The sequence below is a fragment of the Heliangelus exortis genome, chromosome 23, assembly GCF_036169615.1.
Source record: "Heliangelus exortis chromosome 23, bHelExo1.hap1, whole genome shotgun sequence".
Classification (NCBI taxonomy): Eukaryota; Metazoa; Chordata; class Aves; order Apodiformes; family Trochilidae; genus Heliangelus; species Heliangelus exortis.
This window is the reverse complement of record NC_092444.1, coordinates 6,249,316-6,273,339: the sequence shown is the minus strand read 5'-3', so window position 1 is coordinate 6,273,339 and position 24,024 is coordinate 6,249,316. Positions and strand designations below refer to the sequence as shown.

The 24,024-nt window shown below is 42.8% G+C and overlaps 3 protein-coding genes across 4 annotated transcripts; 1 reads left to right on the top strand and 2 right to left on the bottom strand.

The window, feature by feature from the left end:
* Positions 1-1,586: 1,586 nt before the first annotated feature.
* Positions 1,587-15,825, bottom strand: CEP104 (centrosomal protein 104). Of its 2 annotated transcripts, none has more exons than XM_071767364.1 (22): positions 15,696-15,825; positions 14,857-15,021; positions 14,189-14,362; positions 13,742-13,880; positions 12,994-13,059; positions 12,524-12,600; positions 12,193-12,361; positions 11,715-11,873; positions 10,843-11,085; positions 10,191-10,394; positions 9,524-9,691; positions 8,669-8,842; positions 6,795-6,971; positions 6,265-6,471; positions 5,973-6,089; positions 5,320-5,356; positions 4,795-4,876; positions 4,079-4,187; positions 3,705-3,843; positions 3,336-3,403; positions 2,734-2,824; positions 1,587-1,980 (listed from the first exon to the last, which is right to left on the bottom strand). In XM_071767364.1, the coding sequence occupies exons 2-22, from the start codon at positions 14,967-14,969 to the stop codon at positions 1,844-1,846; spliced, it is 2,850 nt and encodes a 949-aa protein (XP_071623465.1). In that variant the 5' UTR covers positions 14,970-15,021; positions 15,696-15,825; the 3' UTR covers positions 1,587-1,843. The 2 variants fall into 2 exon arrangements, with proteins under 2 accessions (XP_071623465.1, XP_071623466.1); XM_071767365.1 differs by lacking the exon at positions 15,696-15,825 and adding an exon at positions 15,520-15,614.
* On the top strand, positions 15,730-20,304 carry DFFB (DNA fragmentation factor subunit beta). Its single transcript, XM_071767366.1, has 7 exons — positions 15,730-15,939; positions 16,391-16,517; positions 16,595-16,777; positions 17,777-17,856; positions 18,074-18,247; positions 18,967-19,067; positions 19,509-20,304. The coding sequence occupies exons 1-7, from the start codon at positions 15,730-15,732 to the stop codon at positions 19,696-19,698; spliced, it is 1,065 nt and encodes a 354-aa protein (XP_071623467.1). The 3' UTR covers positions 19,699-20,304.
* Positions 20,305-21,815: 1,511 nt separating this feature from the next.
* C23H1orf174 (chromosome 23 C1orf174 homolog) lies at positions 21,816-23,762 on the bottom strand. The gene is made up of 3 exons (XM_071767368.1): positions 23,487-23,762; positions 22,473-22,967; positions 21,816-21,979 (listed from the first exon to the last, which is right to left on the bottom strand). The coding sequence occupies exons 1-3, from the start codon at positions 23,745-23,747 to the stop codon at positions 21,869-21,871; spliced, it is 867 nt and encodes a 288-aa protein (XP_071623469.1). The 5' UTR covers positions 23,748-23,762; the 3' UTR covers positions 21,816-21,868.
* Positions 23,763-24,024: the final 262 nt, after the last annotated feature.

The window sequence follows — 24,024 nt, the reverse complement described above, 5'->3', positions numbered from 1 at the left end:
CCCAGCCCCCCAAACTGTAACTTAATATACATTGACACAATCACTCATTCTTGTACCTGTGGTACAATTGTACCTGTGGGAGCAATTAATTCTGGTTTGGAATTGCCTAAATGTTACAAGTGGAAACATGAGGGTTGTTGCTTTAAGTGCAAAACTTCATATATTGTCTCATAATAGAATTCCTGCTCTTTGAAGCTATTAAATGCTCCCCTGCTGTAGTCTGTGGATGTGTAGTTTAATCCACACCTAACTGGAGAAACTCAGTATTAGAGCTGGATTTAGAAGCAAGCTGAGCAAAAGCACTCTCTAAAGCAGGAAAAAAAAAAATAATCTAAATTTATTAACTCAAGCTTTTCGGGCCCCTGCTAAAGTCTGTTTAGTTTTTTTTTTTTTGGTTTTGTTCTTTTTTTAAAAATTTCCTTCCAGGGCCCATTCTTGGGAATATATTGCAGGATTAAGTGTGAGATTTTTAAAGCACAATTTCCATGTTTACAGCAGCTCCATCAACACACACTCTTGTTATGTTCCCAATGGGACTCTGGTGGTTCAACATCACCCTCTTGTCAAGGGGACAAATAAGGCACTTGGGTTCAGCTCTAAAATGCTAAATTTGAAATATATCTAAAGGTCAGGCTTCTGCAGAAAAAACACTTCCACCACTTGTGGCTTTTGTCACCCTCAGAGCTCTGGTTGACCCCAGGAGGAGACAACTATTTCACACAATGCTAATAATATGCTTGCAGTCATAAAACTAGACATAAAATTCTTGATGTTAGAAAGGAGAGCAAAGGTATCAAAAAAAAAAAAAAAAGGTATCAAAAATAACATTTCTAAGCATTTTTAAAATGAGTGGAAACGTTTTATGATGGCCCTGATCCAATTCCTTTCCTTGCAGGGCCAACCAGAGCTTTCAGCTGACTTAGGAGGTGTTCAGTCAGCTTCAGGAAAAAGTACAGTTCTCATTTCCACTGAAAGAACCAAGAGTCTTAGACCCTGGCACAAACAAATGGACTTGTAAGCACTCACAATGGCTAAAAATTTGCCCCATTTTAGCTGACAAAGTTTATAATGAGACATACATGGAAGAAAAAGGCAGCTTTTGTAAACACACTAATACTGGGGATTTTTACTATCAAAACACACCAGGTCCTGGCACAGTGGCATGATTCTTTGACTTACTTGAGGAGTGGACACCTGAAACAGCTTTCCAGTTCCCAGCCCTACCCATAAAGATGCCCCAAGTACAGGATTTGCAGTGGGAAACCAAACCCCATAGCTTTTTTCTTGGCTACGCTGCAATTTCTCCTTTTTTTTCCTGTGTTTCTTTTAGCAAACACATTTTGCTGTATGGAATTGTTTACCCATTAATTGGTCCAAGAGTTTTTCTAAAGAGGATCCTACAGGTCATTCAGATAACTGAGCTCCATGTTTCATATAATCTGATATGTATTGATTTGTATTTCATATGCACACATTTGCCATTTCACCTTGTCCCAGCTGCACTTCTCAGCAGATGAAGGACAGCACTGCTCAGACAGCAACATCACCAGCACACCAAAGGAACCAGTGTGACTGCAACAAGCCTGTTTTACTCACTCTACAGCTGTATTTTCAGTGTTTTCCTCAAGTCTAATTACAATGAACTCCCTGTAAATGCACTGATGTAATGCAGAAATAGTGCTGCACAGAGACAGCTAACACAGAAGTTACCAGACAAGGCAATTACTGCTCAAGGCTGATGCAGACAAACAAAAAAGCTGATACAAGTTGTCCACAATTTTTAAATAACTATTAACAACTACAAGCCCAGTTAAGAAGACAAAGGAAAAAAATACTTGTCCTGTCATCGCTTTAAGTATGTTTTGCCAGTGCTTTTATTTGGGCCCCCTCGTGGTGTTGGGATCTTGCTTCCTATAGAGGGAGCTTGAACTTTTACTCCTGAAGGACCTGGTTTCCTTAAATATTGCCCAGCAATTTTGCCTGTGAAGAGAAAATACAGATTGTTATTCCGAGCACATCATGCAGTGGACAAAAGAACCATGAAAAAAATCTGAAGAAGGAAAGGTTTTGGATGTTTTGGTGCTGCAGGCAGTGAAAACAGCTTGTTTGTTCAACCTCCATGTCCAGGAAATAAAAGGATTTTGCATGTGCTTCATAAAGATGACTGTTAAAAAAAAACACCTGACATCAGCATCATTTTCTCTCTGCACAATCATAAATTCTGCCTAGCACCTGGGTCTGAACTGAAAAGGAAAAGCAGTACACAGCACTAACTATTCAATTCATCTTGTAATTAGGATTAGATTAGCATCCTCTGATTGGACATTAAAAGCTAAATTAGGCTCTTGGTTCTCTGTGCAGCATTCAGGAGCTTTCCAGAATGTTAACTCTTTAGTATCACCACTGATTGTTCTGCCCATCATCAGACTATTATGCAGGAGCAAGACTGAACTGATCAAATCATCCAATAAACCAGTTTCCCCAATCAACTGAGGTAATCTCCTTGTTCTGAAATTGCTGTTACCAAATGGTTTTGAGAATTTGCTCCCCTAAGTATCTGTAGCCTCTGCCAGCACGAGAAATACCAGTTAGGTTACACAAATGCAAAAAGCATGTTGAAGGGGCAATTACAAGCCAGATTGCTTTCAAGAATAAAATAATCCCATTAAGGAAGGGCAAGATAGTAAAAAAAAACCAAAACATTACCATCATTCTCAGAAAACAGTATCTTACCAGGGTGCACCAGATGAGTTTTATTGAGTAGAGATAACCTCCGTCGATTCATTTTACAGCCATCGTTGCCCATTAGATGAGACTTCCAGGCCTAAAATCAATTAAAAAGAAGTGGTATTACAAAACCAGCACAATGAGCTGATGTTTTATTTAGTCATTAGGAATGTACACACATTTTTTTAAAACTTGGGGGGAAATGAGAGTTGTCTACAGACTCCATGGCAATTGACTTTAATCTGCTCGCTCATAAAAGCATGAACACCTTATGACTTAAGAGTGGAACTGAAATTAATGTACCTGTTTTTTAAATACAACTTAAATAAATGAACTCTCAGAATCTGGGAGTTAACTGCAGATTTGAAAAGCTGCAAAGTATCCAGCTGCCTATGCAGGAAGACTGACACAGAAGAGCTTGTAACCCTGTGGTGCCCAGACAGGCAGAAAACCCACGTTCAGAGATGATCCCCAGAATGTGAGATGGCAGCTACAGACCCAACAATAATCCAGACAGGGTCTTAAATTGTTGGGTGCAGGCTGGTGTTAGAAGACATAAATTTGGTCCTGGTGTCATAAAAACAGACCACTCTGGAAAGCAGTCTTACCTCCTCTCCAGGGGAAAAGTTGTCATGGCACAACGGGCAGTGGTTTGCCACGTCCTCTGGTTTGGCAGCTGAAATCATTAGAAAAATACTGTAAGAATGGCAAAGGAACAAGAGGACAAGCCACAAGGATGTGGGGTAGAGGCTTTTTGGTCTCCTCCTCATCCTCCCCACATGCATTTATAGAAGCAAAGAATTCCAGCCACTGGGAAACTCAGGCACTTATTCCAAAGGTGTTCCCTCCTGAGGATTTACTTCAATTTCTAAATCCACAATGAAGCACCTAACCAGAAGGTGCCAAAACCACACAATATTTGGAAGTCAGACAGAGCTGACTTCTGAAGTTCAACTTTCCTGCTCAAAACTACTCACAATTGCAAGTCTTGCTCTTAATATGTTTGGGCAACTCATCTTTTGGAAGGGCCTCACTGCATCGTTGACATTTCCCAAAAATGTCCTTTTTATCACAGTCTGTCAGCAAGTGCTCTGTCAGGCTTGCTATTTCCACCACCTGCAACAGAGCAAGAGGCACCCAAGAAGATGTGTCCTGGACTAAGTAAGGATAATATTAAAAAAAAAAAAACAAAAAAAAACGTTTATGATATTTTTGGAAGTTAAATCTCACTTTCCAAAATGACAAAGGGAAAATTAAGTTTTAATCCAGTTGTTACTCCAATTTATAATGACTTTCTTCTCAAAAAGCACTACTCAAGATAACAGTTGTGTTCAGAATTCATCTGCCTAACCTGTTTGCAGTGCTCACATCTGGTTAGCATAGGGCAGTGTTTCCAGTAATGAAGATCCAATCCTTCTTCTGTGAAGGATTCATCCCTTTCACCACAAAAAATACATAAGCTAGGAAAAAATAATACAAACATCAGTATCATCAGATGGAAATGGTTGAATGGTGCTGCTGCTGTTAGAAACTACTCTGAAAAATAGCTAACATCTTGCTACACCCTATTTCCCCCATACAGGTGATGACTTTAAGATAGGGAATGAACAGATACTGTTGTATAATTAATGGTATTTCTTCATATATGAAGAAATAATTGCTCAAAAGCACTTGAAAAAGCTCAAAAGCACAGGAAAGTGGCCTTCCTGGCCCCAGAATGTTCAAATGCTTTCTCTAAACTCTTATCCCACAATACACATGAAAGCTACAATGTGCCTTGCTCTTATTTTATAATGGCAGTTGAATATTAATTAAACTGGAGCAACTTCTCACTGCACAAACAACAAGCTCAGAAAACAAGCTCAGGGTCACACTACCCAAGAACTTAAAAAAATCAACATCTAGGATTGTCTGGTGATAATTCCAAATCTGTTAGAAGAGATTTTTTTTTGTTGTTTCAGTGCTGAAGGTATTAGCTTTGATCTAGTGGAAAAACATTATTAATGTTATTAGCTTGCAGGTTATTATAAGTGATTAAGGTGATTAGAAGCTGCTCATCTAACTTACTTATCCAAGTAACTTGCAACAGAGGAACGTTCATCTGGAATCTCTGCTACTGCAGGCTGGGGGCTTCCATTTATCTGTAAACCTGGAGATAGAGAACTATTAAAACAATCCCAGATTTTAACTGGTTTTTGTGCATGCCTGGAAAAACTGCTTGTCTGGATCTTAACAGCAAAAAAACTGACAGGCTCATACCACTGCCATGCTGGGAAACAAGCACTACAAGACAACATACCTGTAATGCAGCTGGGAAACTATTGCCTTAGTGATCTACAACAGTAAAATATTTCAGTGATTATTTTTACATCACCTGCCTCACATTGAGGAGAAATCTAAAGTGGTTTCAAGCCAAGTCCTACTGATTTTTATGTTATAAATTAACTGGTTAGCTGATGGTAACTCAGCCAGCCCAGAGCACTTAGGAATGTTTTTAGCTGAGATAATTCAATAATCCATGAAGCATCTACTGTGTTTCACAGACATACTGAAGTATCTCTACATTTCTTAATATTATATGAAACTACCTACCTTGATTCTTTGGCTTCTGAAAACCAGATTCTTTCTCCTGTTCAACAAAAAAATTGAGGTCAGAAATTTGCTTAATGACAGTGATACTTGCCAAGGTGAAAGAAAGTAGATTATATCCTGATTTTTCTCCAGAATTAAAAGGTTAGAAGAATGCCAATGCATTATGTTTGTGCTTCTGCTTCTACACCAAATCTCTTGGGTACTGAGGCAGCAATCTTCTGAGGATGGAAAACCAGTCCTAATTCCTGGCATTGGGGTAGCTGCTGCCTTTCTAAGGTTCAGATGGAAAATTTAATGGACATGCAGTAGAGGATGCTTCTGGAAGGCCCTGACTTAGTACAATTCCTGTACTCTGGCTGGTACAGAGACACTTAAAGCTTCTGGAAACACTCTCATAGTCACCACATGGTAGACAAAACTGTGATAAAAAAGAATCCAAAGTTTACACTACACTAGGAAAAATAACCCCTTAAATTTTAAACTGGACTGCTGAGGATGAAAGTCAGTGTATTAGTGTATGTCATGAAGTCTCTCTTTTTTTCCAAGTTTATAATGAGGCAACTGTAATGTTAATTATCTAAGCTTGCAGTATTGGAGGAAAAAAAAAAAAAGGATTACAATACCAAAAAAATCAACCCCCAAACCATCCTAACCTTTCCAGCTTGAACTTCTGCTTGTATCTCCTTTAGAGCTGCCAGCTGACCTTGCAGATCTTTTATTTCTTCCTTCTTCTTTTTCTCTGTTTCTTCTGTTGCTGCCCTTCTCCGGACCTGCCAAGAAATCCTCTTTTAATTACAAAGGGTTTGGAGCCATCTGTCACACTGAAGAGACTGCAAACCACCAGTATCAAAAAGCTAATATAAAAGCTACTATAGCTATGAAATCAATATCCTGCTGAGTTGAATGCAGTGTTTCAAGTAGCCACACTCTGCAAATCTGACATACCCTGAGCTCAGCTTCAGAAAGTTTGCCATCTATCTTAGCAAAGCCCTCAAAGAGTGTTTTATAGATCACAGTCTTGCGGATGTTGGCATCATCTGGGGGGAGATGTTGCAGCACAGCAGCCTTGTCCTTCCTGTACATGTCCAGGATAATCCTCATGGCTGCATCCCGAACTTCATACACTCTGTGCTCCAGAGCTCCTGTGGCAAACTGTAATAAGAAATTGAAATAAAATAATAAATTCAAAAACTTGCTTTGCTTCCCTTTTCTGGGTTTTTATAAGGAACTGCTCGTTAGCTTCAGAAAATTACTTTGCTGAAGTGGGAGAAATCTTCACACAGGCAGGTTTTTACCCAAACTTTTTGGCCCCATGCTTCTTTTTTTTCCCCATACACCTTGCTGCCTCACAAATGACACCTCCAGGAGGCTGTAATTCCCATTAATAACTCACCAAGCACTCCAGACCAGAAAAACAAGCCCAAATAAAACAGCAAGAGAAAAAAACTTGATGTGCTGTAAAGTCAGACTCCTACCTTCATGACATTGCTGACAGTAAACCCAGAGTTTTCAGTTCCCATGACTTTCAAGAGCTTTTCCACTAATTCTACTTGACTCATTGCCAGGTGGGCTGGGGAGTTTGGTTTTAATGGTTGAACCAAATGAACTGGAACAATCTGGAGAGGTTTAACTTCACTGCACAGTGCCATTTCCTATAAACATACAGAGAGTCAGTGTGTGTGTAGCAATGCTACCTGAGGAAAATTAAATGACTTTGCAGAGTTATTCTAAGTTATAAGTTAAGCAAAGTGAAGACTTTCATAAGAAGTAGCTGCTTGTTTCTCACTTCAGCAGCCAGAAGTTGCTTGCTAAAGTTTTAAAGAGAAGATTATACAGAAGTTTGGTCTTGCTTTTGGCATCAGAGAGGAAGTTACCACAAAATCAATAAAATCTTAGATGTGCCCAGGTGAGTTATAGAAATGGGTACTAAGAGGAGTTTCAAGAACTCCACCTTACACTGAGCCAGCTAAGGAGGAAGCAGAGGAGAAGAGTCACAAGAGACAGAAAATCTTGACATTGTATCAAGATGAATTTCAAGACTGCTTCCACAGACACAAACCATCCTACAATTTCTCATTCTGTTTTGCAAGCAAAGTTAAAAGTGACATTCTGCTGTTATTCAAAGCTCAGTATTTATTTCCTTGATGGTAGCAGAATGTTTTGCTGAATTAACAGATTTCCACACAGAACTACTGCTCTTTCTTCTAAATTCTACTGGAAAAGGGAACCTGTGATGCTCTACCAGATATTCAGAGCTGCTCTCTGCCAACTCTGAGCAAGACTTTCAGTATCTGACTTGGTGTTGAAACACAATCACTTTGCAACACAACCTGAGGAATCACAGGATCACAGAAAGTCAGGGGTTGGAAGGGACCTCAAAAGATCATCAAGTCCAACCCCCCTGCCAGAGCAGGGTTACCTACAGGAGGTCACACAGGAACACGTCCAGGTGGGCTTTGAATGTCTCCAGGGAAGGACAACCTCCCTGGGAAGTCTGTTCTAGGGCACTGTCACCCACACAGGAAAAAAAATTTTCCACATGTTTATATGGAACCTCCTATGCTCAAGTTTGCATTCATTGCCTCTTGTCCTGTCAGTGGGCATTAACTGAGAATAGCCTGGCACCATCTTCCTGGCTCTCTCCCTTTACATATTTATAACCATTACTGAGGTCGCCCCTCATTCTCCTCCATGCTGAAGAGACCCCAGCTCCCTCAGTCTTTCCCCATAAGGGAGATGTTCCACTCCCTTCATCATCTGGACCCTTTCAAGCAGTTCCCTGTCCATATGGAACTGAGGGGCCCAGAAATATTCCAGATGTGGCCCCACCAGGGCAGAATAGAGGGGGAGGAGAACCTCTCTCAGCCTACTAACCACCCCCCTTCTAATACACCCCAGGATGCCATTGGCCTTTTTGGCCACAAGGGCACATTGCTGGCTCATGGGCATCCTTCTGTCCACCAGCACCCCCAGGTCCCTTTCCCCTTCTCTGCTCTCCAAGAACTCAGTCCCCAACCTGTACTGGTTCTTGGGGTTGTTCCTACCCAGATGCAAGACTCTACACTTTAAACCAGTACAAACCTTACAGCCATCTGAGGGAGAAGGGTGTCAAGTGCTTCAACTTAGGCCTAGAGTACCCAGTGTAACACATTCAAAAATAGCAGGAAGGCAAAGTAACATTGTTACCTTTCTTTTTCTTCCTCTTCTAGCAGCTTTAGGAATAGAAGCATCACTTGTTTTCACGACATCTTCTTTACTGGTTATATTGCATATATTGTTCTCATCTCTGTAGACCACTTGCAACTAAGAAGGTGGCAAGAGTTACACCTCCTGAATCAGAAGCACCTACCTGGATAAAGTTGGAAGCCACGAGGCGAAGACGGGATGAAGAGTCCCCTGTTCTAGAAAGTAAATTTGGAAGGGTTTTTTCCACACAGTGAGAAGTTTCTTGCTTGCCTAGTTTATGCTTTGGTATGTAATGGGTGATTATCATTTTTAGAAGTTTCAAGGCAGCTTGAAAAACCTAAGTTTAAAAGAAAAAGGGAAGGCTGGACAAAAATACCACCCAGATCCTTGTTTTCAGACACTACTGTAAAGTCTTTCCTGTGGTTATAAAAAACAGCAGCAACAGAAATGTGTAATTACAATAACATTCTTAATGGAAACTACTTCAGATTTCTCTCTTCCAGAACATGCATTGCCAGGGCTTGGGCAAAAGGCTTCAGAATCTGTTTTATAAAGAATAATGTAGCTCTTGATTTATTTTTTTTTTCTCATTAAAGGCCTCTTTGAAGCCTAAATCTCCTTAGGCTAAATGTAGCCACTCAAGTTGAAACTGGAGTCACTTCATTGCTGCATTTCAACTTAGAAAAAGGAAAGGCTCAACCACACAACACATTTACTGCATCAGCAGTTGTTTCTCAAGCTCATTACTCAGCCCAGGGCAGTATTTTCCATGCTGCTGAATGCCAGACAGTGCCCAGTCCTTGATCCTAACTAAAAGCTGACATTTCAGTTGTTTCTTCCTTTTTTTTGTTGTTGTAGGTTGGGGTTGTTTTGTTTTGTTTTTTTTCCAATTTACTAAAAAGCAGTTTTACAAACTATTTGTTTAAATTATGTCAAGTGTGTTATAACCACACAGTTCTACAATTTTTGCTGTTCGTTCTCCACTGGAACATTTCTTATCAGACATATTACAACTTACTGATGAGACCATGTCCTTGATGGCTCTCTGTACAAGGAAAACAGCAGCCCTCAGCATGCTCTTTAAGTCATCCTTTGGAGTGTTCACTGACATTTCCTCCAGCTTTTTATAGACAGCCAGTAACCCATCTTCTCGATAGGACCAAGTTTTGGAATATGCTCCTGAAACCTGAGCACAGAACAAGTTTCTCTCTTAATAGCTCAGTATTAAAATTTCAATATTTAATCAACATTTATATAGAGAAACAATCTCAAAAGCACATATGAACTTAAGCATGAAATCCCCAGGTTTTTCCTAGAGGAATTTAGCTTTTATTAAAAGCATGTATTTTTGAAAAGGATTGAGTAAAATGGATTAACAGGTCAGGCTCAAGGAACAATTTCAGGCATAGCAATGGTTTCTCCCCCTACAAAAGACAGTGGTTAAGTTATGGATCCATACCCTGATGCAGTCTGCTGGCCACTATCTGCCCAATAGCTCATCAAGCAGCCACTCAAAAAAACTAGAGCATTCTATAAACACTGAAAAAGGGCACCCATATACCCTTGAATATCAGATTTTAAAGTAACAGCATGAAAAAACTGGATCAGTAGGGGTTTGCTGACAGACATCAAATCAGCTCCACACAGATCACAATGATCTCTATGTTTGTTTTCTTGGCTTTTACCAAAGCTTCTCCAAAAACTTCAATAGCAGGGCTGGCCTCCCTCAGTGCCTTCTCAGTCAATGGCTCTGGTTCCCCAGCAGTGCCAGTTCTTGGGCTCTCACTGATGTCCTCTTCAGTCACCTCTGGCTCAAGGTACACAACTGCTTCATCAGACTGTTTACAGATGGCTGGAACAGGTCTCTCATCATAGGGTAAAAATTCAGCCTAGCAAAGAAAACACAATTTACTATTCTAGAGGTGACTTAGATGAAGTTGCTTCCTCACTGATTGGATTCCCCTCAATGCATGTTCCCCTCATCAGAGAAGATCACTTTACAATTAAGTATGGATTTTGAAGCTCCTGTAGTAACATCATGAAGAAACTGAACCAGCACCTGTGAATAAAACTTTTCTTTTCTACAGAATACAATAAATCACATACTAAATGCCTTTTGTGGAAGTGCACACATCAACAGAAGAAATCATCTGGTGACAGGAAGCCAGAAAGTCAGAAGGCTTTATTGATTTTTTTTTTAGCCAACATTCTGTTAAGAGAGCATACTACTGCTTCCAGAAGAAGGCAAAGAAAGCCATGAGAACAGCTGTAAAAGACCCCCTTGTTTTGTAAGGTTGAACACAAGATCCTCTGCTGTAACAGAAGCACACTACTCACATTTTCCTTGGGACAGATTTCCCTGGGGGTTGTCACAGGAGGAGGAGGCGACTGATGGGGAACACTGGGCTCAGCAGAAGTGAGATCTGCTGCTGACTTCTCTTCCAGCAAAGGTTCTGCTCCCCAGGGCTCTGCTTTGTGTGGTTCTGTGTGCTCCAGAGGAGGTGAATTTGTAGCTTTTGTGCACTGAGAGCTGTCAGTATGAATCAAAGGCTGCAAAGGCAGCTCAGGTGGTTTTCGAATCTGAGAAAGGGAGAAGGATTTTGTACAGCAAGGTTAACAATGTTCTAAAACCACAGGTAATGTAGCTACAGCTCCAATGTTCAGTAAGATTTTGGTGCTTTAAGTAAATATCAGACCTCACTTACAGACATGTAATAATTTCTACTGGGTGCAGCTTTATGAAACAACTGGAAAATAATTCTGTGTGCGGAGAGAATATGAAGCTTCCCATTCTGAGAACAACAGAAAACTTTGTGTTCTTGCATTAATTCAGTATGGTTAGCTGTGATGCCAGCACAACCCTGTGTGTTGTACCCCCTCAAAATACAAGAAAGTACTTTATGAATCTGAACTGGGTAGAGCTGAAAGTGTCAAAAGCATCCAGGATTCTAATAATGTCTTCTGCTTGAGACCTTACCAGTTTAATGTAATGTAATTTATGGAAATCCTGTTCATAAAACACCTTGTGCAAGTCTCTGGTTATGGAAACCCACAATCCAAACAGAAAACTTAAAATCCACTTGTAACTCTCATAAAACATCCCAGTAACAGCTCTTACTCCCTGAATTTGTTTTTGTTGCTCGGCCATTTCTCTCCACAACCCCCACAGGATAAAATGAGGTTCCTGGAGGAGGAACAGCAGCACCCACCATCAGCTCTGCATCCAGAAGGTCGTGGAGCTCCAGCTGCTGGTACACCTTCAGGCGGTATGCTTCCATTTGCTGTTTCTTCTTTTTAGCAAGATCATAATCCTCTTTCTCCACAGCATAACGTTTCTCTACCTCATACCGGCCCAGGCGTTCCCCTACCTAGAAGGTGGCACAGCAAACCAGCCAGGGGGGTCACATCCCTGCATGTTTGTCCACGTTTCAGTATTTCAAGCTAAGGTATTCTGGTATTATTCAGCATTTCAAGCTAATTGATGTTATTGATTGATATAATTTCAAGCATTCTGATATTATTCAGCATTTCAAGCTACGTTATTCTGATATTACTCGGTGTTTCAAGCTAAGCTACCTGATTTCAAAATAACTATTTTGTCAAATCTCATTACAACACCACATAAATATGCTAAGGGCCCAGCAGAACACCAGCTGCCCTAGGAGATAAGCAGTCTTTCAACAGTACCTTTTGCAAGTCTGCAATGGCTTGCTTGAGCTTCTTGGCATAATCGTAGCGCTCCTGATGCACAGCTTCCCGCTTCTTCTCGTCCAGCCTGCGTATGATCTGAGCAACTTCTGGGTCCTGGTACATGTCAAAAGCCAAATCATCCAGAGGTGAGATGGCATCAGGTTTCCTGAAGATATAAAATGAATGAAATGAACTTTCAGCTAGTTCAGAATAGACCAGGTGGTGTATACGTCTTCCCTTTTCACTAGCAGGGAACTAACACAATACAGAGAACTATTTTAGCCTGAGCAGACATTTTGCCAGGGTGTATTCAAAAAAACATCCTTACCCAAGGTAAGTTCCATCTAAGGCAGGGTCATCTGATTTAATTCCTAAGTAGTGGTCTATCAGCTTCTCTCTGGAAGGCTTCATAGGGGAGGGGAAAAAAAAAAAAAATCTTAGTGCACATTCATCGATATTAAGCGTGCATTCAGGACAGAAATTCTGACTTGCCACAGTCAACCTACATTATGCATCCCCTAGTGCTTATACTTTGGGGAATATGGAAACAGGAGAATCTGTAGAGGCTGAAAATACAAATATTCCCATCGATTATGTTTTATTTTTTGTATCTACACATCAGGTTAAATTTTTGAGAGCTTTCTCGCCTCAAGTCAACATTAAAAAATAATAAATTGATACATGGCAGCTCTGCAACAGCAGAAAAATAACAGATGATAGATGCACTTCATTACCCCTAGAACCCTGCAACTGAACATGTGTAGCAACAGTAAAAAGTCAGGGCTGGTTTGCACTTACAGTATTACTGATGTCATTACTGTAGTCTGCTGGATCTCCAATAATGTTTACAGCAACCAGGGCAACCTGGGAGGGATTCACAGAAAATGTAAATGCACAAGGTCATTACTTTTTTTCCATCTCTTAAGAAAATGGAAACAAAAGAATTGGAAGGAAAAAAAAAAAAAAAGGAAAAAAAAAAAAAAAGACCTATGGTCTCCAGGGTGCTATGGAAGCAAAGAAAAGCACTAACTTTGTGCTTCATTAAAAATGTATTCTCATCCCTACAGACCACGTTGCAGAGTCATCAGTTGTTCCTTTTCTAGGCTGGGATGAAAGCAAAGACAGTTACTGCAGAACTGAGGCAGATATTTGCTTTTTCTGCACCAGGCTGGCTGTAAAACACCTCCACTTAATGCCACATCAGACCCTAAAGACTACAAGTGGCTTTGTAGTGCCTGCAATGCTGTTCTCAGATGAATTGTTTTGTCTTATGGCACAGAGCCTGCAGTGCAGCCTAAAACTCAGAATTGTAACAGATCTGTAACAGATCCTGCACTTTACCTGCTTGTTCTGAGTATGTTGCTTGCATTTGATCCTGATTACAGGTAATTTGTAACCTCTCATTTGTACTTTGTGCTCTAAAACAAACCAAAAATAAACCCAGGAGGTTTCAAACGATGTTTTTTAGCTTCTACAGCCAAGGAAGCAGATTTCTATGCCTGGTCTGTACTTCATCTACCAAATAACAACTCCTAGCTCAACTTACCTGGCCATATAGGTTGTATTTATTGGCATAATTTTTATGGAAAATCAGCTTGAGGTACTGGCCAACTGCATCCATGTACACAGATTTTAACTCTCGTGCTCTGAAACCAGTTTTCTCATTGTCTGAGAGAGGTACATAACTGAGGAAGACAAAGGAACAAGTAAGCAGAGGAAATGTACAAATGCACAGCTGCATTCTTGCTCTGCAGGTTATTACTTTGATAAGGCTTAAAAATCCCTTGTAAGTGAAACAGCCTGGGCTGTCATCTGACAAGACTTTTGTCTGCATCGTGCTTCTTACACCCACACCTTCAGCCTTGTTAGAGAACCAAGCAAGGACAGAATTTTTTTGCTGCTTGCAGCACAGCATGCAGAGCATAATGAACATTATTTCATCCTGAGGCCTTTCTGATTAAGTAATAAAATCACTTGGAGCTTGTTGACTTACCCTAGTCTGTGAAACCTCTCTGACTGATAAGGAGCAAAGTATTCAGGCAAGCTTTCACTGATATAGAACTCAATTTTGCTTGAAATCATGTATTGGTGAGCAAGCAGCTGCAGCTTTCGTATTCGACATCTCTCCACCAACTGCAGAACAATTTCTTGTGGATACTGACAGAGTCTGAAAACACACACAATTTCTGAATAACCTTTTTAAAAGATGATTTCACTCCCAACTTGAGTACCACGTAATTATGAGACTTTCCAAAGTTGTTACAGGTTAACTTCAGCATTACAAATATTGTAAAAAGAAACCAAGGAGCAGAGCAGAAACATTCTACACTTTATTGCATGCATGTTAAAGAGGGCCATACCTATCTAGGGGATGTGCTGAGCAGACTGGATTTTTAATATTAAACCAAAGCAATTGCAAGCTTTAAGACTGACGAGAACAAAAATAGTTCCCTTCTTTTAACAGACTTCATTAAAATGTAATGTAATGCCTTTGGGTGGTAACCAAGGTGCTTTTTTTCCCCAGGATAAGGATTCCAGGAGAATAAAGTAACTGCTCCTGTTTTTCCAATTGGTTTGGAAGCTCCTCTGAACATGCATGGTACCATCTCCCACTCATTTTAACCTTGCTCAGAGCTTGTGCTTTCTTCCCAAGGGCAGTACCTTGGTGATCTCCAGCCATTCACCGTTGGTGCATGAACCATCAGCTCTTTTGCACTGAAGCCATCTTCGTGTCCTGATGAGCTAACAACTATAAACCCAATCTTGTGTGGCATCCTGCAGAAGCCAGACAGTCAAAGCAAAGATGCTTCAAGCTTAAGGTAATGCCTGGAAGGACGATAATAAAAACACTGAAATTAAATCCTGTGGCACATCAAGTCAGTAGATGTTGACTACAAAGCTGAGTTTTATTTAATTAATATTGGCATGATACCCTTACACTGAGCATTTCCTTAGTGAAATGAGGGCTTGGCTAACTTGTGCAGCAGTTTGCCAGCAAGCTTAATCAAATCTGCCAATCCAAGATGGAACTTGAGCCTGGTTGAGCACCACAAAACACACGGGACTGCCCGGTACCCTCTGTGCACTTCAACAGGAGGGAAAAACCAAACCGAAACAAAACAAAACAAGCAACATAAAGAAGACCAGGGTGCATTCAGCCAAAAGCCACCAAGCTCCGTCTCACAGCCAAGCTGCTAACACGAAAGGCAGCAGGAAGGAGGCAGGAGAAGCGCCAGAGCACCGCTCCCCCCCCCGCAGGCCGCAGCGCTCATGCTGGGATCAATCCCGACCCCTTCCCTCCCACCCCCGGCCCCAGACCCGCACAGGAGGCAGCAGGAGGCCGAGGCCCCGCAGGCCCCGCAGGGTTCAGGACGCCGGCTCAGGGGAACGGCCAGGCCGCAGACGAAGCGGCAGCCCAGGAGGAACCGCGGAGGAGGCTGTCCCGGCCGCAGGGGAGCGGAAGGAAGGAAAAAGGGAAGCGGGCGGCCCAGGCCCCTCACCCGGCTGCCTCAGGGCGGCCCCATCGCCGCTCTCATGGCAACACCGCGCCCGCCCCGCGCAGGCGCAACCGCTCCGCATGCGCGGGACGGAGGCAGCGGCGGGACTGAGGAGATGGAGAAGAAGCAGCAGAAGCAACAGCGGCTCCGACCCTTCCGCCTACGCGGGGCGGGAAGCCCGCGGAAATTCGGCGTGGCGGCCGGGAGCCTGAGCGAGCTGCTGAGGAAAGGCTGCCGGCTGATGGAGGTGCGGGGCTCTGACCATCCCAGGGGGACTGCGGGGCTCTGACCCTCCCGGGGGGAGGCTGCGGGGCTCTGACCCTCCCGGGGGGAGGCTGCGGGGCTCTGACCCTCCCGGGGGGAGGCTGCGGGGCTCTGATCTTCCTCGGGGGCTGTGACCCTCCCGGGGGGCTGCGGGGCTTTGATCCTCCTGGGGGGCTCTGATCCTCCTGCGGGGCTGCGGAGCTCTGATCCTCCGGGGGGGCTCTGACCATCCCGGGGGGCTGCGGGGCTCTGACCCTCCCAGGGGGCTCTGATCCTCCTGCGGGGCTGCGGAGCTCTGACCCTCCCGAGGGGACTGCGGGGCTCTGATCCTCCTCGGGGGCTGTGACCCTCCCGGGGGGCTGCGGGGCTCTGATCCTCCTGCGGGGCTTGACCCTCCCGGGGGGCTGCGGGGCTCTGACCCTCCCGGGACGCAGCTTCCCTTGTCAGGCAGCCGCCTCTGCCTCTACGAGGACGGGACGGAGCTGACGGAAAATTACTTTCGAGCTTTGCCGGAGGAGACGGAGCTGGTGCTGCTGGGTCCCGGAGAGAGCTGGGAGGGCTGTGAGTGCTGCGGGGAAGAGCTGGCGGGGGAAGATGGGGGATGCAGAAGCGGCTCCTTCCCGCCTCGCTCTCCGCAGGTGCCTCCGAAATCCTGCGGCTCCTGTTAGACCTCAGCTCCCAGAAGGTGATAGAGGCAGCACAGGAGATGCTGAGCGGAGAGAAAGCTGCCGAGAGGCAGAAGCTGCTGGTGGATCTGATCCAAAACCTGAGCGAAAATACCCAGGCTGAGGAGAAGGAGAAGGACAGGAAATGGTTTGAAGGTGTGTCTGGAAAAGTAGATGTGCCCACTGGGGTTTGGGGAGGGGGGGGGGGAAGAAAAAGGAAAAAGGGGAAAAAAAAGGAAAAGGAGAAAAAGAAAGGGAAAGGAAAAAAGGAAAGGAGAAAAAGAAAGGGAAAGGAAAAAAGGAAAGGAGAAAAAGAAAGGGAAAGGAAAAAAGGAAAGGAGAAAAAGAAAGGGAAAGGAAAAAAGGAAAGGAGAAAAAGAAAGGGAAAGGAAAAAAGGAAAGGAGAAAAAGAAAGGGAAAGGAAAAAAGGAAAGGAGAAAAAGAAAGGGAAAGGACAAAAGGAAAAGGAAAAAAGAGATGAAAGGAAAAGGAAAAAAGGAAAGGAAAAGGAAAAAAGGAAAGGGAAAGAAAAAAAGGAAAGGGAAAGGAAAAAAGGAAAGGAGAAAAAGAAAGGGAAAGGAAAAAAAAAGGAGAAAAAGAAAGGGAAAGGAAAAAGGAAAGGAGAAAAAGGGAAAGGACGAAAGGAAAAGGAAAAAAAGAAAGGGAAAGGACGAAAGGAAAAGGAAAAAAAGAGACGAGAGGAAAAAGAAAAGAAAGGGAAAGGACGAAAGGAAAAGGAAAAAGACGAGAGGAAAAAGGAAAAAAAGAAAGAGAAAGGAAAAAAAAAGACGAGGAAAAAAGAAAAAGGAAAAAAAGAGACGAGAAGAAAAAGGAAAAAAAAAGAAAGGAAAAAAGGAAAAGGAAAAAAGAGACGAGAGGAAAAAGGAAAAAAAAAAGAAAGGAAAAGGAATAAGGAAAAGGAATAAAAGAGAAAGGAAAAAAAGGAAAAATTCAAAAAGGAAAAAGGAAAAGGAATAAGGAAAAGGAATAAAAGCGAAAGGAAAAAAAGGAAAAATTAAAAAAGGAAAAGGAAAAAAAGGGGAGGGAAAAGGAAAAAAAGAGAATCAAACCAAAAGGAAACAAAAAAGGATCAATACCCAGCTAGGCAGAAGCAGAAAACTAAAAGTCCTCATTTACTGATCTCCCTCCCTTCAGGCCTGGAGCCTCGTTTTAAGAACAAGTCAAGCTACATGCGCTACAGCTGTCAGAGCAGAATGAGGAGCTACCTCAGACAGGTAAAGGACTCTGTGGAAGTTACTTGTTTTCAAACTGCTACTAGAAGTACTTTCATGACCCCAAATATATATATATATATATATATATATATATAAAACTAATAAATAAAACACTTTTATAACGCAACAAACCGATTGTAGAAAAAAGCCCCAGGCTGCTCCAGGCACTATGGATTAATTGCAGTTGTTTTTGGGTTTTTTTTCCTCCCCCCTCTAGGTTACTAGTTATACTTCATATGTTGATCCAACAGCAAGGGATGCATATAAAAAGATAACTGACCTGATGGGAGAGAAGCTGAAATCCATGAAATATAACGGATCCTACTTTGACAGGAGGGAGGAGGAGGAGGCACTCCGGCTGTGCACTCCGGAGGGGTGGTTCTCCTGTCAGGTGAGCTCAGACTGTCTTGGTGGTCTGAAAAGGAAAGTTTTCTGAAAAACTTAAGCTGAGTTAAACCTTGCCAAGGAGATTAAAAAATATTGCAGCCGTTTCATCAGTTGAGGAAATAAATAGAGAACTCTTGACTAAAGAAATGGAGCTGCTCTACAGTGAGAATGTAGCAGAGATTAAAGATAACCTACAAATGGCCCAAAACTAAATTAATACCTTTTCTTCCTTTTGCAATGAAGATGCCATGAGTAATTGGGTGGCATGAGATGGTAATTAGTGGAAAAGCTGGGATTAAACCCCACCACATTAATTGTGCAAGTAGAAATCAGATAGCATGGCATACACAAGTAAGAGAGGTGACCATCCAGGGTTTTGAAGGCATTATTCCCCTTGGAACAAACCCTCTGGCAACAAGCATTCTGTATTTAGGCATCAGGTCAGGAGTAATACCAGCTCTGCACCCTACTTCAATTCTCACTCTTGGTTTCCCTGGGTTTCTTTTCCTCCCAACCACCTGTTCATCTTCCCCTGAGTTGCAGCATCAGATGAGGGAAGCAGTTCCTTCCCTCCAAGGAACTCCCTTCCTTCCATCCAAGCAGTTACTTGGATGCTTGTGTGGTGCAGCTTAGCAGCACAGTGTTGTCACTTCTGCCTGATCTGAGTTCCAGGCAGGGGAAGGAGGGCCCTGGGGTGACAAGCAGTGTCCTTTTGTTTCACAGGGACCTTTTGACAGGGATCACTGCCCACTCAAGCATTCCATCAACCCCTACAGCAACAGGGAGAGCAGAATCCTCTTCAGTACCTGGAATCTCGACCACATGTATGTATCAAGCATGAATCCAAACTTACCTGTTTCTTCCACTTCACCTCAGGCAGGAAAAGAAATAAGCACCAAGTCTTTACCCCTGCACTTAGCTGTGCCATGAACAGTGTGCTGGGATAAAAGATGCTGGGATGCTGTTTCTGGTAACATAAAATCCTGAAGATGGGTTATGATGCCATCTCTCATGAGCTGCTTTGCTTCTACTCAGATTTGCTTTCCCAGCAACAAAAAACTTTTTTTGCACAGGCATTTTGCACTTGTGTAGGAAACAGGATTTTCTAAACTAATTCCCTCAGGAAAAAAAAAACCCGTGCAACATTATAAACCTAGTTATGGTGAAGAATTCAGATTCCACCTGGCTCTAAAAGGAAGGTGCAGACTTGATTATTCTGGAAAAACTATTGATAGCAATATTGTTTTCTCTTTTGTGTACCAAAGAATAGAGAAGAAACGTGTTATTGTCCCAGAACTGGCAGAAGCTGTCAAAACACGAAATGGAAGAGAAGTGAACTGGGAATACTTTTATCAGCTCCTGTTTACTACAGAAAATTTAAAACTTGTAAACATTGCTTGCCATGAGAAACTTACTCATAATCTCCACTGTGACAACACTAGAATTTACAGTTAGAGGAAGCAAACCCCCAAAATTTCCTGGTGCTATCTCTGGAAATGACTTGCTTTTTTTCAAAATCATGTTGTGGTGTAAGTTTTAAATAGCTCTACTTTCTTAAACAAAAACTTATATAGGAGTCCCTGGCAAAGGAGACTTGCTAAGTAATTCAATTGCAATCTCATAACACCTACATTCATATCATGCTTAATTCTACTCTCTTGCCTTCTCACTTACTACAAGCCTGCCTTAAATCACACTTTATGTGCCACAAAATACAGCTGTGAGCCCAAGTATAAAAATCAGGCCAGAGGCTGACACTGATTTCTTTCTTGACAAGAGAAATTACCAGGCCAGAACTCACAGAGAGATGAAACTTAGAGAAACATTTCTTACAAACTAATCTGAGGGTATTTGTACATGGATACAAGCAACGTTACCATGTAATCATGTTTCCCTGCTACTTTAGAGAGTATTGCTTTTGTAAATCACTTCCTACTTCACGAAACAAAATACAAATAGATCTGGGATTACTTGATTTTTTTTTTTAGTACAATCTGGGAGCAACAGAACCATCAAATGTAAACACAAATCTTTTTTAAATAAAAAAGTTGCCACCCTTTTCTTGTGTGTGCATGTGGAAAGAGAAGTGCAGGAGTGGTTGGTTGGGTGTAAAATAACATGGCCAATACAGACCAGAAACTGAGCACAGGGAAATGTGTTCAGAAAAGGAAAACTAGTTCCTTTTTGGTATGTAAAGAACACTACTCCTCTCTAGGACAGAGCTCTGTGTCACTATTTCTCTTTCTTACCCAGGCAAATCCAGCTACTCCCCACAAAATTGTATTAAAATACCAGTGCAGTGCAAGTTGTAACCCACAAGGTCTCAAACACAGGAGCTTTGCTGCAGACAGTTTAATTTACTTTCAACAACAAACCCAATCCCTATCCCAAACATTTTGACATGAAAAGTAGGTGCACTTTAAATACAGGATTTTTAATACCAGTGCATTGACTCAACCCTTCTAGATCTTTCCAGAACATGTCATCAGTAAGTAAGATGGGAATAATGCACACTGTTAGGACAACAGGGAAGGCACCACAGCTAAGGTTCTGATGGCAAACACAATGCCAGCTTTATGGCACACTTCTGCAGGCTGAAAATCACCATTTTGCACAGTGCTAAAATGAAAGTAAGTGTGTGAAGATGCATTTTTCTAGAACTTCTAGCAAATATGGCATTCAGGGAAAGCTGGGAGAGCTACTTCAAGATGGAGTTGTGCTAAAAACCACGAATATGCTATTAAAATATTAGATTTTTCTGTGTGACAGAATTAGAGTGAAAAGGAGCCAAGAAATATCATTGACAGAAACAATGCATCAGCTGGAATGAAAATGTGAACAAATTAACATATCATACATATACAATTTGTTTGACTTACAGATTTTGAATGTTTAACAAGCTATAGCTGCAGAAATTAATATGTATTTAAACCATCTGCTGATAATATTTTCCCATATATTTTTAGAAATGTAGAAGAAACTATAACAATAAAGATCTGGAAGCTTATTGCATAATCACACTTTCAAAGAAGCATGATAATAAACATTGGGTGACTTAACAGTTCCTGATATCACCCAAGACTGCTCATTATTTTCCAAAAATGCAGGCCAAAATAACATATTTGGTTGCCTGACCCACATCCTTGTCAATACTTGTTCATCCATTGACCAAGTCCAATACTGAGAAAGCCTTTATCACCACCAATATATCTGTTTACAAAATTCTTATTCTGAACCCATGGAAATCCTGCACAAGCTGCATTACACAAGCCTCACAACAGGCAATGCTCATGGCTGGTCTGCTGGCCCACTGACACCAAATGTTCAGCCTGGATATGGGCTCAAACTGTAGAGCTGGGAATATCTATTTGCCTTGGGGTTTTTTTTCCTAAATATTAGTGGCAAAATGATAAATCGTAAATTATTTCCAAATCACTTTAAATTTAGTCCATCTTTTCCCCAGATAACCATGGAAGAATACTGTGACATTCCAGAAAAACAAACTCTACTAGTTCTCTCCCTGAGAAATGGCAAACGCAGACACCTTATGTTAGCAACACAGCCAACTATGGTTACGTGGTTGCAAAGCAAAATAAAAAAGGTTTATTTTGTTTACAGATTGTTTTTAGACAACATCCTCTTCCTCCTCCTCCTCCTCTTCCTTTGCAATGAAATGTAGTTTTCTGAATTCTCTCCTGCTCATTGCTGTGCTTGGGAGTGCAGCTGCTGGGAGATCCTTTAAGAAAAAGAGAAAATCATTCAGGAAAGTCTGTTGTGGCAAATGGCAGACCTCCTGCCTCCCCAGCAGCTCACATAACCTCCACATCTACTTCCACACATACCTCTTCAAAAAGAAGGAAACATTACCTGCCCAAAGTCACAAAACATTAAACCTGGCATTTGAATTTCAAGTTCTGACCCTTGATCAGTACAAAAGGAAAGGTGGCCAGAAACCAATTTCCAATTAATTACAGTTACTGCAGTCATCACAAGAAAGAACCAATTACCAGTGGTTCAACTAGTTTGAGAGAATAAAGCTGTGTCTCCCATAGTACAGCTATGTATGTCCTCATGAGTAAAAATACCTGATGGAGACATCTACCTAGTGGGTAGGGGTGTGACTCCAGATGTCTTACTGACACTGGTCCTGCTTGCCTACAAGTTTGAGGCCAGTCTGATTTTGTGTGAAGCAGCACAGAGCTGTGAAGTTTAAACAGGCATCACCTTACCCGGAGAAGCTCAACATCCCCAAAGAACCGAGCCACAGGCATTGGCTGGTTGCTGTCTTCATCCAAGAAAGTGCTGTTGTCCCTCTCTGTTGACTTCTCTGGGAGATCCCCATCCTCAGAGCTAGAGCCATCTGAAGACACACAGCTGCTCTCCTCTTCACCACAGCCACGATTGCACAGATCCTCATCACTGTCCATTCCTGATGGAGCATTGCTGGATTTCACTGCATTTGGCTTCAGAGGAACACTGCCCTCCTTTTCCTGTTTGGCTTCATCAGTCTCTGGAATGTTTTCACCTTTTTTCTCTGGAACTGTATTGCTGTCTCCTGGATCTTCTGAACACTGATCCCCATCAGATGTTTTTGGTGTTTCCCCCAACGCAGCAAGGTTTCCACTTCCACATTTGAGTCCTTCTAGTTCTGATTTTCCTGGACTGTTTTTTTCACATTTTAGCCTCTTCGTGCGTCTTCTGTCCGCCACTTTGTGTGAAGAAGGCTGTTAGAAAGAAAGTAAGAGCCTAAAGCTTACGGGAAATAAAATCCCCAGATCACTTTAGTTGCAAGGCTGCATGTGGAACAAGGTGAGCAGCACCCTGGCCGAAAGCTGCATCTCTATGAAAAATAATTAGTAGGAAATGCACATGGAAAGAAGCCAAGCAGGTAGCTTACACTAAACCACAACACACAGTCCGTCAAAGTATAAACTAGAACCGTATGTGGATAATCACCCGTTTTCTTAGGGATGCTGTAGATGATTTTAATTCAGCAGAAGGAACTATCCCCGAGCTGGCACAGCCCCCCGGCCCTCAGACCCCACGAACCCAAAAGCTGACGCTGGCGCACACAAACACAATCCCCGCACTTTATTTATCCACACGAGCGAAGTGTCGGGAAGGGAAGGTGAAGAATTCACTTAATTTCCCCAGGCCATTCCCTCACGGGGATGCTCATTACGGAGCTGTCACTCTAACAACCGCCGGCCCCGCCGCCTCCCCTCAGCCCCGCTCCCTCCTACCGGGCTCGGCGTCCTCGGGCCGCTCCGCTCCGGACCGGGGGCTGCCGGCAGCGCTTCCCCCGCGGGTTGTGCAGAGGCAGCTGCCGGCTGCCTGCTCTCCAAGGAGCCCTTCGCACAGCTCCCGGGAGGCCGCCGCCGTCCTGGAGGCCGCTGCCGCCCCGACAGCGTTGGGCCGCGGGTCCCTGTGCGGCTCCGGTTCGGCGCTCCGGCTGTGCCGCCCGCCGCCATCTTGGGGAGGGCGGCTGAGCCCGCGCTCGCCATCTTGTGGAGCCTCTCGCCTCAGGGGCAGCCCGGCCTCGCCCGCCTCGGAATTATGGTTGCCCAGAGGCAGCTTTGCCTTAATATGAGCTTCAGCAAAGCGAAAACGCAGCAGCTTTGCCTCCAGATCTCCCTGATGAGCTGCTGCCCGGGGAGGAAAACCCAACGCGAGGAAAACCCAACGGGAGGAAAACCCAACGGGAGGAAAACCCAAAGCAGTTCTACCTGATGGCTGTGTAGGTTATAAACCTTTCGGATCTTTTGCTTCCCATGGTGTCTT

Bases quoted from the DNA above. Each gene is read 5' to 3' on its own strand.
- DFFB (XM_071767366.1), top strand. From the start codon at position 15,730: ATGGCAACACCGCGCCCGCCCCGCGCAGGCGCAACCGCTCCGCATGCG. The intron at 16,518-16,594 runs GTGAGTGCTGCG...CGCTCTCCGCAG, and splicing joins CGGAGAGAGCTGGGAGGGCT to GTGCCTCCGAAATCCTGCGG. The intron at 17,857-18,073 runs GTAAAGGACTCT...TCCCCCCTCTAG, and splicing joins TGAGGAGCTACCTCAGACAG to GTTACTAGTTATACTTCATA.
- CEP104 (XM_071767364.1), bottom strand. From the start codon at position 14,969: ATGCCACACAAGATTGGGTTTATAGTTGTTAGCTCATCAGGACACGAA. The intron at 4,877-5,319 runs GTAGGTAGTTTC...CTCTATCTCCAG, and splicing joins TCAGAAGCCAAAGAATCAAG to GTTTACAGATAAATGGAAGC. The intron at 4,188-4,794 runs GTAAGTTAGATG...ATTTTTTCCTAG, and splicing joins GTTGCAAGTTACTTGGATAA to CTTATGTATTTTTTGTGGTG.
- C23H1orf174 (XM_071767368.1), bottom strand. From the start codon at position 23,747: ATGGCGAGCGCGGGCTCAGCCGCCCTCCCCAAGATGGCGGCGGGCGGC. The intron at 22,968-23,486 runs GTAGGAGGGAGC...TCTTTCTAACAG, and splicing joins GCCCGAGGACGCCGAGCCCG to CCTTCTTCACACAAAGTGGC. The intron at 21,980-22,472 runs GTAAGGTGATGC...TTTTTCTTAAAG, and splicing joins GGGATGTTGAGCTTCTCCGG to GATCTCCCAGCAGCTGCACT.